General features: G+C 36.0%; 1 protein-coding gene across 4 annotated transcripts; it reads right to left on the reverse strand.

Annotated features, from left to right (window-relative positions):
• Nucleotides 1-86: 86 nt before the first annotated feature.
• On the reverse strand, nt 87-16,667 carry LOC116303705 (PP2C-like domain-containing protein CG9801). Of its 4 annotated transcripts, none has more exons than XM_089030183.1 (3): nt 16,310-16,667; nt 2,190-3,216; nt 87-1,688 (listed from the first exon to the last, which is right to left on the reverse strand). In XM_089030183.1, exons 1-3 carry the CDS (start codon nt 16,411-16,413, stop codon nt 1,287-1,289), a joined length of 1,533 nt encoding a protein of 510 aa, XP_088886309.1. In that variant the 5' UTR covers nt 16,414-16,667; the 3' UTR covers nt 87-1,286. The 4 variants fall into 4 exon arrangements, with proteins under 4 accessions (XP_088886309.1, XP_088886308.1, XP_088886307.1 ...); XM_089030182.1 differs by lacking the exon at nt 16,310-16,667 and adding an exon at nt 13,931-14,235; XM_089030181.1 differs by lacking the exon at nt 16,310-16,667 and adding an exon at nt 6,793-7,418.
• Nucleotides 16,668-17,686: the final 1,019 nt, after the last annotated feature.

The following is a 17,686-nucleotide window of genomic DNA, read 5'->3' on the forward strand; positions in this document are numbered from 1 at the left end:
GCTTCAAGTCATCAATCTTTATATATTCCAGTTAATAATGGTCAACAAACCAGAATTTTTTAACAACAAAAGTAGTACAAATAGTCTTTAAACCCATTGTCTTCTCTTTTATTTTAATCAACTATTACTAACAAAATGATCATTTCTTTCTCGGGTTAAATAAAATCACTTTATAAACTCCAGTAGAGTGCAAACCTTATATCCGTGAAATAGTACCAAACTAATTACTACAAAATACCAATAAAGTAATTGAAATCAAAAGAAATAGATATGTTTAGTGCTATTTAGTAGTTGTGCCATTTCACGAATATATGGTTTGCACTGTATCCTGGTTCAACTAGTTCATGGCCGCCATGTTGGTTGAGTCGTAATTAGAAAATATAAATTGGTGTTGACCAGCATGGCGGCCATTTGGTGATGATTGCTAGCCATGTATCTCAATGTAATGTGAGTAAAACATATCTTACATTGTAACATCTAGTGCTGGCACATGAAACAAATGAACGAAACGGAATTCATCACGAGTCATTATAACACCAGCATAAAAGTAAGGCCCAGGGTTTTCATTACGTTTTGAAATAATAGATTATAAACTGCCGGAGAATCCTGGGGACCAAGTGAATATTTTACAAAGATTAAGATATTAACGGTAGTTTAAGCCGGATAATTTTGATCAGTTACCGGAGCATTCTCATGGTCACTTTAAGCTACATGGCTATCAGTCACACTATTATTATTATTCTTATAATTATTTTTTTTAAATTTAATATTTTGATTTTTACAAATTTTCATTCAATTATTTTTTCTTTTTTTCAATAACTTTTGATTATAATTTTTGATATCTAATATCTCCGATAATATCCCTTTTTTTATATATCTGATAAAAGACCTTAGAGATCCAATATCGCATTAGTTACATCAGGGAGGTATTTTCTACAAACTATGCTACATATATATATATATATATATATATATATATATCAGTTTTAAATGTTTAAATACATTTGAGATATGAATGACAGCTTGCAACAGGCAGCCATTGATTAGTGAGCAAATTGATTGATCATTGATAAGTTGAAGTTAAATCCTGTGGATGATTATTCGGAATATACAGATCCATACAACTGATACTAGACACGTAAATACATATCGTGCTACTTCAAAAACTAACCACATAACATGCAGAATAATAAAACTACAAAATAAATACAAAATGCATATTTTTCAGCATGTCTGCAAAATGATTTTAAAAAGTTATTTCCTTGTTGTAATTTCAGAAATTATTTCTATACTGGCATATTAAACAAATTGACGAGCTCAGTCTTGGCGTCGTCCGGACTGTGGGGGTGAGTAAGATTTTGTACTTTTTCTTTGATCTTTTCCACTAACGATACCCCCTTGTTATGCAAGACAGTCCCTTCAGAAACCATCTTCAAAGGTTCTGCCGGGAATTCTCCTACTTCGAATGCAACAACAGCGGCGTGATCAAGTTTTCCTGGCAATTCTTTCATGACTCGACAGATTTCCGTTTCTTTGACTCTGCGAAGAGGATCATGTCTCAATTCTTCTCTATCTACGCGCTCAAGGAAGTTTCGCTTCGAAGCAGTGCACTTACAAACGTAGCTTATCAAGTTAGCACAGAGTCCTTGGGCTGATGGAACATCATCTGGACTTTCTTTTTCAATTATCTGAAAGAAGTTGAAAAAAAAAAAAGACATTAAATTTCAACATTAAATGAATACTTTATCTGCTATGATTACGAAAGGAATGAGGTGGTCGGTACAAATATCAAAGATAAATATAGAATAAAATACATAAACATCCAAAATATCCATTTTGATTCCTCACTGAAAGTAACCGCCTCTGTAGTACATCACTGATCATATCTGTGGTTATAGCCCCCTCCACCTACCAAGGCCCCTGGATCCACCCCTGTAAGTACATCACTGATCATATCTGTGGTTACAGCCCCCTCAACCTACCAAGGCCCCTGGATCCGCCCCTGTAGTACATCGCTGATCATATCTACTGTGATTACAGCCCCCTCGACCTACCAAGACCCCTGGATCCGCCCCTGTAGTACATCACTGATCAGATCTGTGGTTGCAGCCCCCTCGACCTACCAAGGCCCCTAGATCCGCCCCTGTAGTACATCACTGATGTCAATGGTGTTCTGAGTTTCTACATACCTCTTTCATATCAGACAAGACCTTCCGTTGTCGCAATGCAGGAACATCCCACTCAGAGCAAGAACTTTTATCTACGTCTGTCTTAACTTTCGTGTCCTCTTTAGTAACCGTAGCATTACTTGAAGTTTTAATTTTATCATAGATAGAATCCATACTCAAACAGGGTTTAAGAAGTCCTTGACAGTGATTGCATTGAGATACAACCGGATCGAAGTTGTCCGACACACCATCGCTTGTCAAGAATACAATATCTCCGGTAGAAACTCTAGTGTAAGAAAAGGTCAAGTTACGCAAATCGGGATTGTAGCCATCGACAGGACCTAAAGAGCCACCGGGACATCGCATGTCACGAAGGGTTGCATGTGATCCAATAGTAATCTCACGAACACCGTCCTTTTCATTATAAACGTATCCTAGGCTATCTCCTACGTTCACCATGCACAAAGCCCATTCGTCACTGCCTTTGACTTCACAAACAATTGCAGTACAGAGCGTTGTCATAGCAGCTTGCTTTTTGATGATGCACTCTTGTGCAGCTTCGAATGACTGTAGAAGTAACTGCATGACTTGGTGTGTGTTAGTGGCTGTACTTAAGTATTGTTGGAGATACTGAACGGATCCTGCTACAGCACAACGAGCAGCCAGTCGAGACTTCTCGCCCCAGTTCACCCCATCCGCTATTGACAAAATACAACTGTTTGGACGCGCTACGATTGCATAAACGTCTGCAATTGGATCCCCCTCAAAGTGGTTTTTAGTTTGATTGTATTCATATAATGAAGTAGCCATACCGTAGGCTCTGCCATGTCGTTTAGACCATTCGCTGATTGGTCTAAAGTGATGGCTCCCACTTGTTTCAGGCCGAAATGCTTCTATACATTCTTTTGGAACTGAAACGTTTCGAATTCCGTCTCCAGGGCCTGTGGTTGCCATAGTGACTTGCTTGCCGAGGGCAGCCAGCTTTTCACAGGGGAGGTCTGTGTAGGCTTTGCTCCAATCCACATTATTCTCCTGTTTCATAATATCCCTGTAACAAGATGAAACTTAGTGTGAGCTACGTACGTTCATGTCTTTGGTTAATTAAAATCTTAGGTCACAATTTAAGAACCATACTGTTAGCCTTGGTCAAAATTCTTTCGATATCGACGTGATACGATAATAAATAAATAAATAAATAAAATAAATAAATAAGTGAATAAATAAATAAATAAATAAATAAATAAATAAATATATATACTGCGGTTTGCATAAACTTTGACCATTTGTGCATATATACAAGTATATCAAAAGTATATAAAAAATTATGGGATATGATCCCTGATATTGTTTTCTAGTCTATCACTAGGGCTTTCTGGAAAAAATATCAGGGATGACATCCCATAATTTCTGATATACTTTTGATATGCTTGTATATATATATAAATGGTCAAAGTTTATGCAAACCGCATTTTATATATATATATATATATATATATATATATATATCATATTACTTGTTTGTTGTTCGCTGAATCAATCACGTGTCCTTTTCTTAGGTCTGTCGAAAACTCAGAGCTTTTAAATTCTAAAATAAGACTCAGACCACTGGCCTCGAAAACACAGACCTCGTGACTTATAAAGCTCGTACGTTTCGGCGTGACATTCGGACCTTCGTCAAGCAAGATTTTTAAATTGAAAATAAAATAACACTTTTCCAATTTGTATCCCCCTAATTCTAGCGTTTCGAGGTCTGCGTTTTCGACACACCTTCCTTTTCTAAGCATTCCGATTAATAATAATAATAATAATAATAATAATAATAACAATAATATTATAATAATTAACATTTATATAGCGCCATTTCCAGAAGCTCATAGCGATTATACCCACATTATGTATTTCCCAAAGTTGGCCAAGGAAGTTGTTTGTTTTATATCTAGTTCTTGATTTTGCCAAACAAGTGTTTTTCAGTTGTTGTTGTTCAGAAAATCTAGAATTGTAGTTCCTCCTTTTCAATGATAGGCAATTTATTATCGAGCTTTCAGGCATTAGCGCCAATCTTCAAAAATTACAATGGTATTCTTCCTCATATCATCTGTTACTACCCGGTTACTCGAAATCCGATTTTTTAAATCAACAAAACGGAATCTCAGCTAAGAGCAAATCTATAGACAAAGATTAGTTCTGCAATGTCATGCTCGTATTAATGTTTAAAAAGCTCAAAACAAAAGAAAATCGAATGCACTCGGTGTTAGAATAGCTAAGCGTAGTAGAGCGAATAACAATTTGTGAAATATAGTTTTTACCTGACACTAAGTTTTGGTAAGATTCCTGGCATGGCTGGATACCACCGACAATTTTTATGGTGCTTTGTTTTTTGTTTTTACAGTACTAGCTATTACAGTTTTTAAAAACTGTGGTCTTTGAGTGAATGACTTAAAAGCCTCACAACAAATAAATAAATACGGTATGAGGTTACTATTACATAAGCGGCAAGGCTTTTGATAGTATGTACAGTGAGACCGGTCACGTTGTCTGATGTGTTATGTAATAATTGTCAGCACGAGCACCCAAGCATGTGACAATGGATGTTTTTTTTTCTCCATCCAGCACCCGGTAGCCTGCGCGCAGCCGACCTCTAACTCTAAGGGACGGACCATTAGATAGTTGATGGGAGGGTGGGTGGGTGGGGGGGGAAATCCCTCCAAAAATATCGAGCAAGCACTTAAACCTCAAAAAAAAAAAAAAAAAAAAAAAAAAATCGTGCAACTTCTCCTGCTAGAAGAAAAATATCCAACTGTACGCAAAAAAATAACGTGCAAGGGTTGAGCCAAAGAAATAAATATCATGCAACCAAAATTCCTGCATTCCCCCATCAATTATCTAATGGTCCATCCCTAAGAAGATTTTGCGTCCAAAAAGAGGTTATAAGATACATACACGTGATGGCGAATGCAAGTGGTAACACGTTTTCGTATCATGTTACTTTAGTAATAGATCCTGCTGGATCCATCTCGCATCGGTACATCCCGTGATGTAGCTCCTTGATGATAGACCATTTCACAGATCCCGCGGTTCAACCTCAGCCTCGTCAGCGTGTAATATATTCTTTAGAAATTGCCTACAACCTGTGAAATTTTTGTTTCAATTGTTCGTTGATGTGTAAATTCCTTTCATTACTGCGGACTGTAGTCAAATTCTAAAGAACAATTACACGCTGACGAGGCCGAGGTTGAGTAACGGGATCCGTGAAATGGCCTATTGTTCTAAATCATGCGCAATTCGATTTCGTTCGAAAATGCCAATAAGTGGGAACGAAATGTTAAATACACGGTTTAAAAACTAAGAATACGTAAAAGTCAACTTTGTTACAGCATCTATGAATTGTAAATAAAACCACTACAAATAAGCTCTGGAAAACGGTTAAATAAATTGCATGCGTAGTGCCCAATGGGTCGTGGGAGAAGAGAAGTGAGCTACTGACCCCTCGCTGGCCAGTAGCTATGCAAGCTACACTTGTGCCTCCTTCCACCGGATCGAGAAAGAAGACAACTGATTATATTGACACATAACATGGTCGATCAAATATCTCTCATCGTCTGGCAGAGCAACCTCCGCGGTTATTATCAGTCGCCATTAAAAAATGGCTGAACAAACATTCATATGACAGCAGAAACATTAAAAAAAAACCAGTCACAGTTTGAGAACTTAAGTCTGTTTGACAGAGCTGTCACAGACATTCAAACTGAGGGAGGACTCGAACACTTGAGCTCCTTGCTTGGATTAACATAAAAGTAATCTGTCAGATCCATCAATCACCATTAGATCAAATTTAATGTTTGGATATTGATGCTGTATTTCGTGATTTCAGCGCGGAAATTATGTGACACAAATGAACTAAAAAGTGATTACTATCAAGTGTATTTAAACTAGTTTAGTCTCGTATACACTTAACTGAAGAATCGTTGTCGGGTTCAGAAACATAGAACATAGAAGCTGAGACCGAAATGGCACATGGGAAGTACGTTAACTAGATGCATGCTGTGACCGGCGACCCGTGGCATCATCCTCTGTTTTTAATACGCGTTAGGCATTCTAAACCGACTGCATGGATGGCGCAAATGAATAGATTATAATATAATTATGTCATTTCCCATGTGCCAATCGGTCTCAGCTTTCATATTCTGTTTCTGAACCCGACAACGATTCTTCAAATGAGTGTATATGTAATAGGGCTAGTATGCTTAAAGCTCAGTAATCCGGGATAACATGTCCCAAACCATGTATAACTTCATTGAGGAAGTTGATCGACGCATAGCGTGACTCACTCCATCTTCGAATTCCGACACCAAGTATTAAACGAAAATGCCGGTTTAACTTAACCAGATTAAATAGCTACTGTTAAATAATAGCAAGAACTGTATTAAGGTTGGCTACAGGGTATATTCTTAAATGACGTCATTCTTACAAATCGTATATTTATTTATCTGTATCCCTATAAGTTCTTGATCATCTTAGTATCTGAAGCAACTGTGATATCATTAGCAACCGATAGATTTTCGATTGCCAACTGATGCTTTCAGATTAAATAATTATGTGCATTGAATCAACCGGGTGAGTTTACCTGAGAGAAGAAAGGATAGGAAGTGAAAGTCTTCGTGCATGGCGGGTTCTTGGTACAGAAATATGTTCAAGCTCTTGAAGGCTTAATCGCTTTAGACTCGTCATCGCTTGGGGTATCGACTGAATCTCAGATTCCTCAACCATAGCTTTACCGAAAATTCTACCCTATTTAACCAGTTCAGCGGAGACGAATATAGCCAGCTACTTGTAGAAAGAGTCGACAGGTATGCCCAGAAAATTGTGGAGTAATGGCTTTACAAACGATCGGAAACAGAATATAATTTATTATAGACAGTGTCAATGTCCCAATCCCCGACCTTTCAGTAAACAATGAGGGGGTCTCGTGACCGAATTTGAAACCTTACTTAAAGAAGAAGAAAAAGAAGAAGAAAAAGAAGAAGAAAAAGAAGAAGAAAAAGAAGAAGAAAAAGAAGAAGAAAAAGAAGAAGAAGAAAAAAAACTTAAAATTCCCCTTACAATTGCATAGTCTTACAATTTTTAAGTATCTAAAGATAAATGTAACATTAAGATGCACTGATTTTATTTCCTGCCCATTCCTTGGAATAATCTAAACTAAATAACTAATGAACAAGGGCCATTAACTACACGCACTTGAGAAATTTTTAAGATGGTCCATTAAATAAAAAAATTGACCAAAATAGTAACAGTTCCAATATGACACAAAGTTCAGTGGACTATAAAGGAAGAACAAACGGATCTGCCTAAAGTTAAGCAGACTTTATTATGAAACTAAATCCTTATTTAAGCTTGAAAAGCTTTTTTGTTTGGCCGAACGAAAGTCGCGTACGTTGCGAGGCGCGTGATGTTTTCGTTGTCGTTTTCTAGTGGGCTTCACGTGAGGGCTCCATAGTCACGGGATGTTACCTGTACTAGTCCTGACTTCGCACACTTAAAAGCCAATATGATATTAAGCATTTATCAATTTTAGATATTTTATTTCGCTCAAATCAAAACTGACTTTAAGAGTAAAAAATTGATTAGGTCATTTGACATTTTCTTCAGAAAAAGTTGTCAACTGGTTACAAAAAGGGAAAAAAGTTTAATAAAATAAAATTGAATATTCCCGCGTACAACCCCATTTAAATTACAACCTGTTTTTGAAGCATAGATCTATGAAAGCGCAAAACACAGATGTTACCGAATAATTTACTATTTTAAGGATCTGATGTAGTTTTGTTCAATAGTCGCGTTAAGCTTGTTTCAGCCAGGGAACATGAAACATTCGTATCCGATGAAGCAGGCATACAGCTGTAAGACCTGTAGTAACATCATCACTGTAAGCAGAATACTTGGCTTTGTTGTCTTTAATAAGCTACACAGAAACAAAACGATACAAGAAATCCACAGTATATATCGAATTTAATGTCAAAGACAACTGGTAAAAGCGGCGATACCTAATCTTGATTTACAATATCCTCTTGGCATGGTTTAGTAGTACACGTCACACCATGCAAAAACATCACGTACATGTACAGCGTCATGTTGTAAACACTCTTGAAAGTCGTCACGTACCGGAAAATATAGCACGGGATGTGTTTAGTTGCTGTTGTTGTAGGGGGTACTACATGTTGGAATTTGTTGGTCAAGAAGTGAGGATAAAAATGAAAGTATTTTTGTGGACTTAAATAAACAAATAAATAGATAGAGTGCACGCACTAAACCCATGAATAATATTTAGTACTAATTAGTAGTATTTCATACAGAATCCTTTGTTTCCTATTGTTTGATTATCACTATTTAGTACTAAAAATTAGTATTGGTTTCACGGGTTTAGTGCGAGCACTCTAATGTTTGCAGGCTACTAACGAGAGTCACCAAGCATGTGATGCCTTCTCACATATATTTCTTAGCAAAAATGCTTAGTTTCAAATATTCATATCTTGGTCAGTTAAAGGTCAATGTTTATGAAACTGCATTTTTACTGTTATAAGTAAACTTCTTTTTCTGATAAATCAAATACAGTAAAAACCCGCAAAAAAAAAAAACCTATAACATGTTCGTACTCGTGTTTGTTAAAGCCTCATATTTTTCCCACAAGAACCTGTCTCATTTTTTGGTGCTTTATTGGCTAAATTTCAGCCTGGGGTTCTTAATATAATCCATTGGTTCTTTTATGCGGGTTTCTACTGTATCTTGTTTGGTACCTTGTAACGTCACCCTAGCGTGATATAGTTGTATAAATACGTTTTATGATCCTTTATAAGCTATTGCTTTCAACTATTTTATGGAAGGTTGCTTTTATTACCAACTTTTCTTTTCTTTTGATACTTAATCTATTTTCTCGCGGAAATGTTAAAATATTAGAAACAATGGAAAACAATGTCAGCATAGTTAATAGATGTAATATATTATATATCTTATAGAGTGATTTTATTCAACCCGTGAGAGAAAAAAAGACTATTTAGTTAATTAGTACTCGTTTATAATAAAAAATAAAAGTAAAGGAATAAAAAAAAAAAAAAAAAAAAAAAAAAAAAGCAATGGTTTTAGAGTCTACTACTAACTATTATGCGTACTACTTTTTCACGGGTCTAATATTAAACATGTCACTACGACCTCTAAACTATAATCTACATGACTTCATCCAAAATACTATTTTCCTATCAATACAAGATGTTTTTTTTGGGCAGTCAGGGTGCTGTTCAAAAAATTGAATTCTACTGCAAAACGAAACAAAACTTCAAGTTCATATCAGTAAATCGAGTCTTGCTTTCTTATTGAAGTCATTGTTTGAGTCACGACATTTTAGCAAATACCTCAAGCGATAATATTAACGAAACTATCATCAATAACCAAAACTCTGAATACAATTACATAAGAATCTAACGTTTTTTTAGGATTTAACTATTGTACACACTACGAGGAACTAAATGACGAAGCAGAAAAAGATATATTTTGCCTTGCAAAATTTTTCCAAAAGTTTTTTAAGTGTTCAACTAGAGACATCTTCGCATTAATTCCAATAGAATGAACCACCATCTTTTCGAGTTTTTATGAGAGATGAGAGAGCAGCTTGCTTGTTATTACTTTATTATATAGCAGATTATATATTCTGCTTCCTATAAGCTCCGATTGGCATCCTTTTTAGGCAATATTCCGTCTATTTTCGGAAACGGGCAAATATCCCTTACCCCAAAAATGTTTAAAATACAACTAAGATATAATGGAGAACACCATTTTTTAAAATCAATATTACCTAAAATTTAAATTTAAACAAAACATTTGAATGCTCTGGATCTTTATTTATCTTAATAAAAATATTAATAGGGATTCAAATTTAGCAATGAAAAATAGTCACTAATGGTTAAGAGAAATTGCAATATCAAATATGACAATAATTTGACATTAACAAATCTGAATAAGAATAGACGCCATAAATCATTGCATTTCATTCTGAGCCATTTTCAAAATATCTATAGTTTAGTATATATAATACTAAATAATAATAATATATTTATAATACCTATATATTATCAATCTATTTCATTTTAGTTTTAGGTAGTGTCCTCAAATTAGTTTTTTAAACTAAATCCATTTACACTTTCAATAAAGTTATCATCATCATCATTATAATCATCATTATCAATAAAAATAATGGATGGTGTAGCTGTGAATCAGCACCTGCCTCTCACCAATGCAGCTAGTATTCAATCCCTGGACTACTATATGTGAGTAGAGTTGTTTGTTGGTTCTCTCCTGTGTTTCAAGGGTTTTTCTACAGGTTCTCTGGTTTTTTTCCTCCGCAAAAATCAACTTTTAAATTTCAATAGAGGTTTTACAGCATAACATGCCCATGCCCATACTATAGCTCCGGCTGCCTGTGGTTAGATGGCAGAAAAAATAAAATGCCTTTGCTCTCGGGAATTGAATTCTTTCTCAAGTAAACGATTGTTTTGTCACTGCCATCTAACATGGCTGCTGTCACGTGTTAGTGCAAAACCTCTATTGGAATTTCAGTGGATGAAGAGCCACTCTGTGGAAATGCCACTGCTAAATCCTATTAATCCCATTTATTATTTATCTATATATTTATACATTGTAAAACTATAGACCATTTCCAAATTCCAAATTAACACTGTGTTCCTTGATTGTAGACTCTTTTACCCAGGCTTAGCCTTGTATCAGTGTCTAAATATTCACAAATACCAACGGTAAAGTAAAGAATGCATAACTTCGAAACTACAAACACTTTGAAATTGCACGGACCTTCCCTGGATCACATGACTATTCTACACAAAATCGATACTAATCCTAATAAGCAACAGAGAACATGAAACTGGAGTATTCAATCTAGAAGAGCTTATACACTAAGTAAATTACTTTGTGCAATAATAATTATTATTCTAGTGACTCTAGTTTTTGTGTGTGTGTGTCAGTCTCGTACTCAGAGCCTGCGTTTCTTCTGGTCTGCATCGAAGAACTAGGGCTCTGGCATAATCCATCTTTTGAGACCAGGATTTCTTGGACTTCCGGTTCAAGAGCGCAAGCATTCAAAGACTTGCCATGTTTACTTTCATTTTTACTTCAATTTTTGCTTTGATTTAATTTTTAATTTGATTATTTTGATTGGATATATATCTCTTTTTCGAAAATTGCGTATGCGCCAAAAAAATGGATTATGCCAGAGCCCTTGTTCTTCCCTGCAGGCCAGAAGAAACATGGGCTCTGGGTACGAGATTGTGTGTGTGTGTGACATGTATAGTTTTTTTCCTAGTATGTATTTACAATCAGACCCATAATCCTAATGGTCTACAGGTCATATAAACAGTTTGAAATTAAGTTGGAATAATTGGTCAGTTTAAAAAACAAGCAAGGGCCTAGGATGAGTTTCAAATTTCAAATAATTTGGTAATTGACAAAATAATTGTCATTTGAGAATTAAGGTTATAGCAACTGTTTCTTTTTAAAAAATTATGATCATGAGACTGCACATCCTTCGTGCAGCTTATGTTTTCAATATATAATTTTGGAAGCATCTTAAATTTTTAACTTGTGGATATGTGAATAGTAGAAGTGAGTTATTGTGAGGGGTCTGAGCAAATGTGTCACTCGCTCACTCACTAAGATGTTAGCAGTATAAACACTTACAAACTTCCATTAAAAGGTGGACAAGGAATTTATACAAGAAGCTGGACTGCTATTTATCCATGTGGGATGTTGTCTAGCACCAGGGCAGGCTGGCACTGAGCATACTCACACTCAGACAAACATAGCTTTACCTTCAGATTATTTATATTGAAAGAATCAAGAAAAGATAAATGCACGTTGCATTAGTTTAAATAAAACAAAAATAGGCTAATAAACTAGAGAAGAATGAGTATAAATGAACATAACTGAGAAGCACAAAAATGATTGATTAAATATCTTTATAATGAAAATGAAATAAAAATATTTTCAAACACAATTCAATAGAATTTCTAGGATTTAAGAGTGTATTAGTCTTATCAAACAGACTTTAAAAACTAAGACAAGTCGAATAAAATTTCTAAACGAATATCCCCGACCTTATTTCACAATGTAATCTAAGTAAATAATTTGTCAGATGCACCATGAAGGTCAAGATATGACGTACATTTAATATGCATAATGCAATGCTCTTGTTATAATTGCAATTATTAATATTCCCTATAAAGAGCTAAAGGCTTCTAAATGATAATGATAATGTGATCAAGTCTTACAGTATACCACAGTGTGCAGGGTTTAGTGTATTGCTTATTGTATTACCAAATTAATATTATAATAAAAGCTTGACACCAAATTTGGTTGTGACTGTACCACTAGTTACCATGTGATTCCCCATGCAGTCAGAATGTCTTTTGGTCTCATCATCTAAATCTCTGTTATGAACCACACAATGATTTTGCAATTAATTAAGCATATAGAGCTGGACAATGATTGGTTGTATCATCATGTACATGAATTGTCAGGGGAATTCTATTCAAATTCAAATTTCAAGTAATCGACTTTATTAGTAGTCGTACCCTACGATAGCATAAATTAAACTATAATAAATGTTTATGTGCACATGCTGATGATACATCGTTTAAATATGGCTAAAAAATGAGACCACCCAACCGAATTTGCTTCATGGTCTAGTGGTTAGGTTTAGGGTTAGGGTTGGGGTTGGCATTGTAGTAGTTCATTATTGGTGCCGAAGGTACCAAGTTTGATTCTTGGTGTATCGCTTAATTTTTTTTTCTAAGTGAGGAGAACCAAAATTCCTAAGTTCCACTCGTGTTTTCGGAAACCTATGACATACTTCTTTAATCCGTACCCGATGATAGTACCCAATGATCAAGTGAAATATAAGGAATACATGATCACAGTCTTAACCAATCAGGATTTAATGCTGCTAGTGCAACAGGAAACTTAATTGACATGACTTTTGAAGGGTTAATAAGAAGTCCCTCATTTTCCCTTTGTCCAATCTTTTATCCCACTACAGGCCTTAATTAATTACTATCTTTGGCCTAGCTACTGCAGATAAAACACTTGCTATAAATCCTCTATAGGAACAATAATATGGGAAATAGAGGACCCTATTTGCAGTCTACAGTTGTGTAATGTGTTCTTATTTGCAAGCCCTGTGATTTTATTTGGTCTTGGCCTATCAAAGTTTTCGGTTTCGTCTCGATTGAAAGTAAAACCTTACCAAGATACAAAAGTAGCATCTTGCTTAATTAAAGTCGTACATTTTTAGAACATAATAAACTCTAAAATATAAGATTTTTAATGGTAACCAGGAAGCGAAACCAAGAGACTTCCAGGTTCATGCAAGCATAAAAAGCTTTTTTTCCTAATTCTGGAGGACTCGATGGAGTTATTATTCATCATATTGTTAGTCATCTGCAAACAATAGAAGGTGACGCAACAGTACTTCACAATATTTCGTGACTAGCTACTACAAATTATGTTAGAAGTAAAAGAGTACATTAATTTCTTTTCGCAATACGAAAACACGATACGAATGACGAATGACAGCTGTCGCGCGATCGAGCAGCCATGGCACAAGCTAAAGTTTGAATTAATTTATAACTTTTAAACTTGAATGTAAAACTGAAGCTAATCTAGAAAACCTTTTCGAAGATCTATTTCGTTTTATTTAGACTAGTACATACCAGTACGACCTTGCAAGCCTTTGATCAAGAGTATCTGGGTTGCTTATGTAGTCTAATTCTTCAAAACCACTGTCGACGCTGTCAACGATCTTTTGATCCGCCTCATCTAAATCAGCTCTGCTCACAGCAATCCATGCCATGATTTCTATCTGATTACGGCCTAAAGAATGGATGCTTTAATGCCTTAGCTTAAACTAAGTCGTTGGTAGAACTATGCAGTTAAGGAAGATCAAACTTTGGACAAATTTTTTACGGAGACTTGCGAAAGCGTTATGACAACTCCGTATTACATTACTATACCATCGCCTGACGTGGAGGCAGTCACGTTTACGACGTCATCAGTAGCATTAGATCATGAGGAGCTATGAGATCATCTCTCTATCAGTATTATAGATGTATGCAGTGAGGCAATATATATACGATAGACGTATGTAGACTGTGTATCTTAATATTAAATGAGACAATATATATAGCCGATCGATTCATAAAAATATAATTGAGTATAACAGGTATCTACCGACTTACACATATAACGCATATGATAAATCTGTTAATACAAGACAATATAGCCTCCTTCGCAGCCTTTCTTAGGGAAACGTTGCGTGACGACCCTAAGAACGGCTGCAAAGGAGGCTAAAGACAATAGGGATGAAAGCAAAACAAAAAGAAAATGAAAAGAATGCGAATAAACAATTTGACGTTCTGGTCGTAGTTCATTTTATAATACTACAACCTTCTCGTACAAAGCGGAATTTATAGATACTCGCCGATGTTTTGGAAGCTCTCAAAAACTTTCGAAACATCGTACTCGAGATCGTGCGGTTGGCTAATATTTGCTTGTTGCCACATTCGAAGAGAAGGTTATAAGGCCGACGACCTCAATCTCAACCGCTAGAGGCCGACTAGGTCAATGTTTGCTCAGCATGCATGGCTTGCCGTTTTGTTACTCTACTACTCCTCCCCTTACATGTTTACATGACGTTTTTATTGACGAGACGGATAAGAGAATAGAGATTGCCATGAATCTTTAATGGTTTGCTATTTTGTACAGCTTAGCCTGCGTAGCTGCGCTTTAGAGGATTGGAGAAGGGGGCAGGAAGGAGGAGGAGGGAGCTCCCCCTCTCTCCCCTTCCCTCTCTCTCCAATCCCTTAGAGCGCCGCTACGCAGGCTTATGTACTGCTAGGCTGAGTACTACTTTTCTATACGTTGCTACTCAGTTTTTACGAGCTAGCTGCCTATACATTATAGTCCTGAGGAGGTGATTTGGAGTTACGTGATTAACAGCCAAAAAACTCTTTTACTCTATTCAGTCCTATCTTAGTTGAGAAAACAAATCCTTAATTTAAAACACAACTCTATAAATCAATTAACGCTATTAAAAACCTAATTATACAGCTTCTCATTAATCCCATATAGGTAACTGTCCAATTATTTTCTTAATTGGACAGGTCTTGTTGATATGGGGTTAATTAGGCAGCTATATATTTAATAGGTAATGGAATTTCATGCTCCCCAATCAAGAAATAATTAGACTCAAAAAATTCCTCTGACTGCCAAATAGGACTCGGCCTACGGCCTCATCCAATTTTGTCAGTCCTCGGAATTTTCCTCGTCCAATTATTTCTTAATTGGACAGCATGGAGTCCTATAACATATACTAATAGAATGTAGCGGCGTTTATGGCGGAAGTTTAATGTGATAAACATTTGTTTGAGGTGTGAAAAATAAGTCAAAATTCTCTATTTGCGCATGACCCACAATGCTTTGCACCTTGGAGGTAACCAATCAAAAAAGGCTATATCTCTAAGATCAAACTCCTGAAAAACCATACCCTATTCAGCGCAACACATTCGTATAGGCTATATATGGAATTACCCCCTTCCCCAGGCAGCCCAGAGGGATGGGGGCCGATAGTAAAGTAACTAGGACCAGAAGTTCATAACCAGTAATGGACTTCTGCTTGAACCTGTCAGGTCAATGCCATCCATGAACAATAGTCATCGAAACTAATGCAAGATCGAGGTCATTGCCTTGAATGCAAAGCCCAATAAAACCCCCGCCTAGCTCTCCCCTGGTTAAAAGCCCATCAAAAAAATCCTTATCCAGGGCTTATGAAGTCTTGTATATTGTAAAATCCCGACGACAAATGAGTACTGATAACATAAAGGGTCCCGCCGGACAGGTGTGTCGATCCCAAATTACAAGTACGAAAGAGGGGAGACGTGATTTAGAATAGCTAGAGAACTGAGGGATTCTGTTCAGGTTGTTTCAAATAGTTAGTTGTTGAATTGTTAATGAATATCAAAGGAGGACGTTCGTACACCATGTGACTACTAACATGGATATATTCGCAACATGTAAAACTTTAAAACGGTTACCTTATTTTCCAGCAAGTCCCTAGTAAACCTCTTCTTTTAGCGGCCGTCTTCGCCGAGTAACTCGGCAAGCTGCTCAAGTTTTCCACTTGCACATCGAAACTCATATGAAAGCCGACTTCAGTCTCTCCGCTTATCTAGGACTAATGTCACGGTGAACTTTTATAAGACTAAACCAAAAACTAAAAATTGATCTTGTGATCAATTCTGATTGAGAGCGTTAAATCACGAGAAAGGCTCTAGTCAGAAACAGATGAAACTATGACGCTGTTGAACTGGGAATATTTTAAAAAGAAAATACAAGCCTTTGAGTTTCGTTCCTAGGTATCATTTTCCTGACATGAATTAATTGGATGTTAGAATTTTGAAAAATTAAAATTAAAAATGAATTAAAATAAATAGCACTCAGTTCTAGATTGACGAGCCTTCAAGGCAGAAGTTGACAAGAAATTGCTGAGTTGCACTAGTGACGGGTAATTTCGTGCGGAATGTTCATCAGCTGAATCGCGAGATTTCAATAGACCCCTTGCACTAGGTCCCGAGAGGATTTGTTCTGGGGGACAAAACAATGGTTTATTTTTGCATAAGAAAAGAAGGCCTATTATTTTGTCCCCCAGAACGATTCCTATCGGGACGCAGTGCAAGGGATCTATAGAATTATTTCTGGCTGACAGCACAATGTGGTCAGTGTTTCAGCACCATGTAGAGCAGATGATGAGAATCAAAAACTTTTATCAGCTGAATGAAAGCCAGCGTATTTTTCTTATTCGTAGTTGCCATAAATAGAAGTCTAAATCAGACTTATTTTATTGTTGATGAAGTAATTAGTTAAAATGACTAACCTTTGTAAGCAATTATTCGAATCAATAATTTCTTACCAGGTGTACGTTATCTCAGATGGTTTCGAAATTGGTAGAAAATATCGTATCGTAACTCATTTCCTGCTTGATCTCGTATGATGCTGAAAACTAAAGAAAACCGAAACAGACTTACTGGAAACAAGTTTCGGTTTGGCTTGATCATGGAAGCATGTTGGCCCTGATTAAAACTACGACATATGGGTACTATGACTATGGGTACTAGTACTATGGTACTTCTTCCCTCAACCTTATTCCGTCTCCGATCTAGCTACTTCCTTTGAGTGGTGGCGTATGTTGATGACTACGTGACCACTGCCAAATAAAAAAGCAAATTGCATAACGAGGGACTTTTACTTTAACATTTGAAAAATACCACATTCCAAGGAGTATTGTCAACATTTGAGTGATATTTTGCTGCTATTTTATCAGTTGCTCATTCAATACGTGATTATTTTTCTCTTTGGCAACTTTCCCCAACAGTTATTTTCTCCTGTTTTAAAATTCCTAAAATGGATTTCGA

This window comes from Actinia tenebrosa, unplaced genomic scaffold, assembly GCF_029948245.1.
Source record: "Actinia tenebrosa isolate PJP-AT-01 unplaced genomic scaffold, QUT_ActTen_1.0 PGA_scaffold15__27_contigs__length_11533743, whole genome shotgun sequence".
Lineage (NCBI taxonomy): Eukaryota > Metazoa > Cnidaria > Anthozoa > Actiniaria > Actiniidae > Actinia > Actinia tenebrosa.

Coding starts and splice junctions, on each gene's coding strand:
- LOC116303705 (XM_089030181.1), bottom strand. CDS start 6,935: ATGGTTGAGGAATCTGAGATTCAGTCGATACCCCAAGCGATGACGAGT. Junction 3,217..6,792: donor CCTATCCTTTCTTCTCTCAG/GTAAACTCACCC, acceptor ATCTTGTTACAG/GGATATTATGAAACAGGAGA. Junction 1,689..2,189: donor TCTTGTCTGATATGAAAGAG/GTATGTAGAAAC, acceptor AACTTCTTTCAG/ATAATTGAAAAAGAAAGTCC.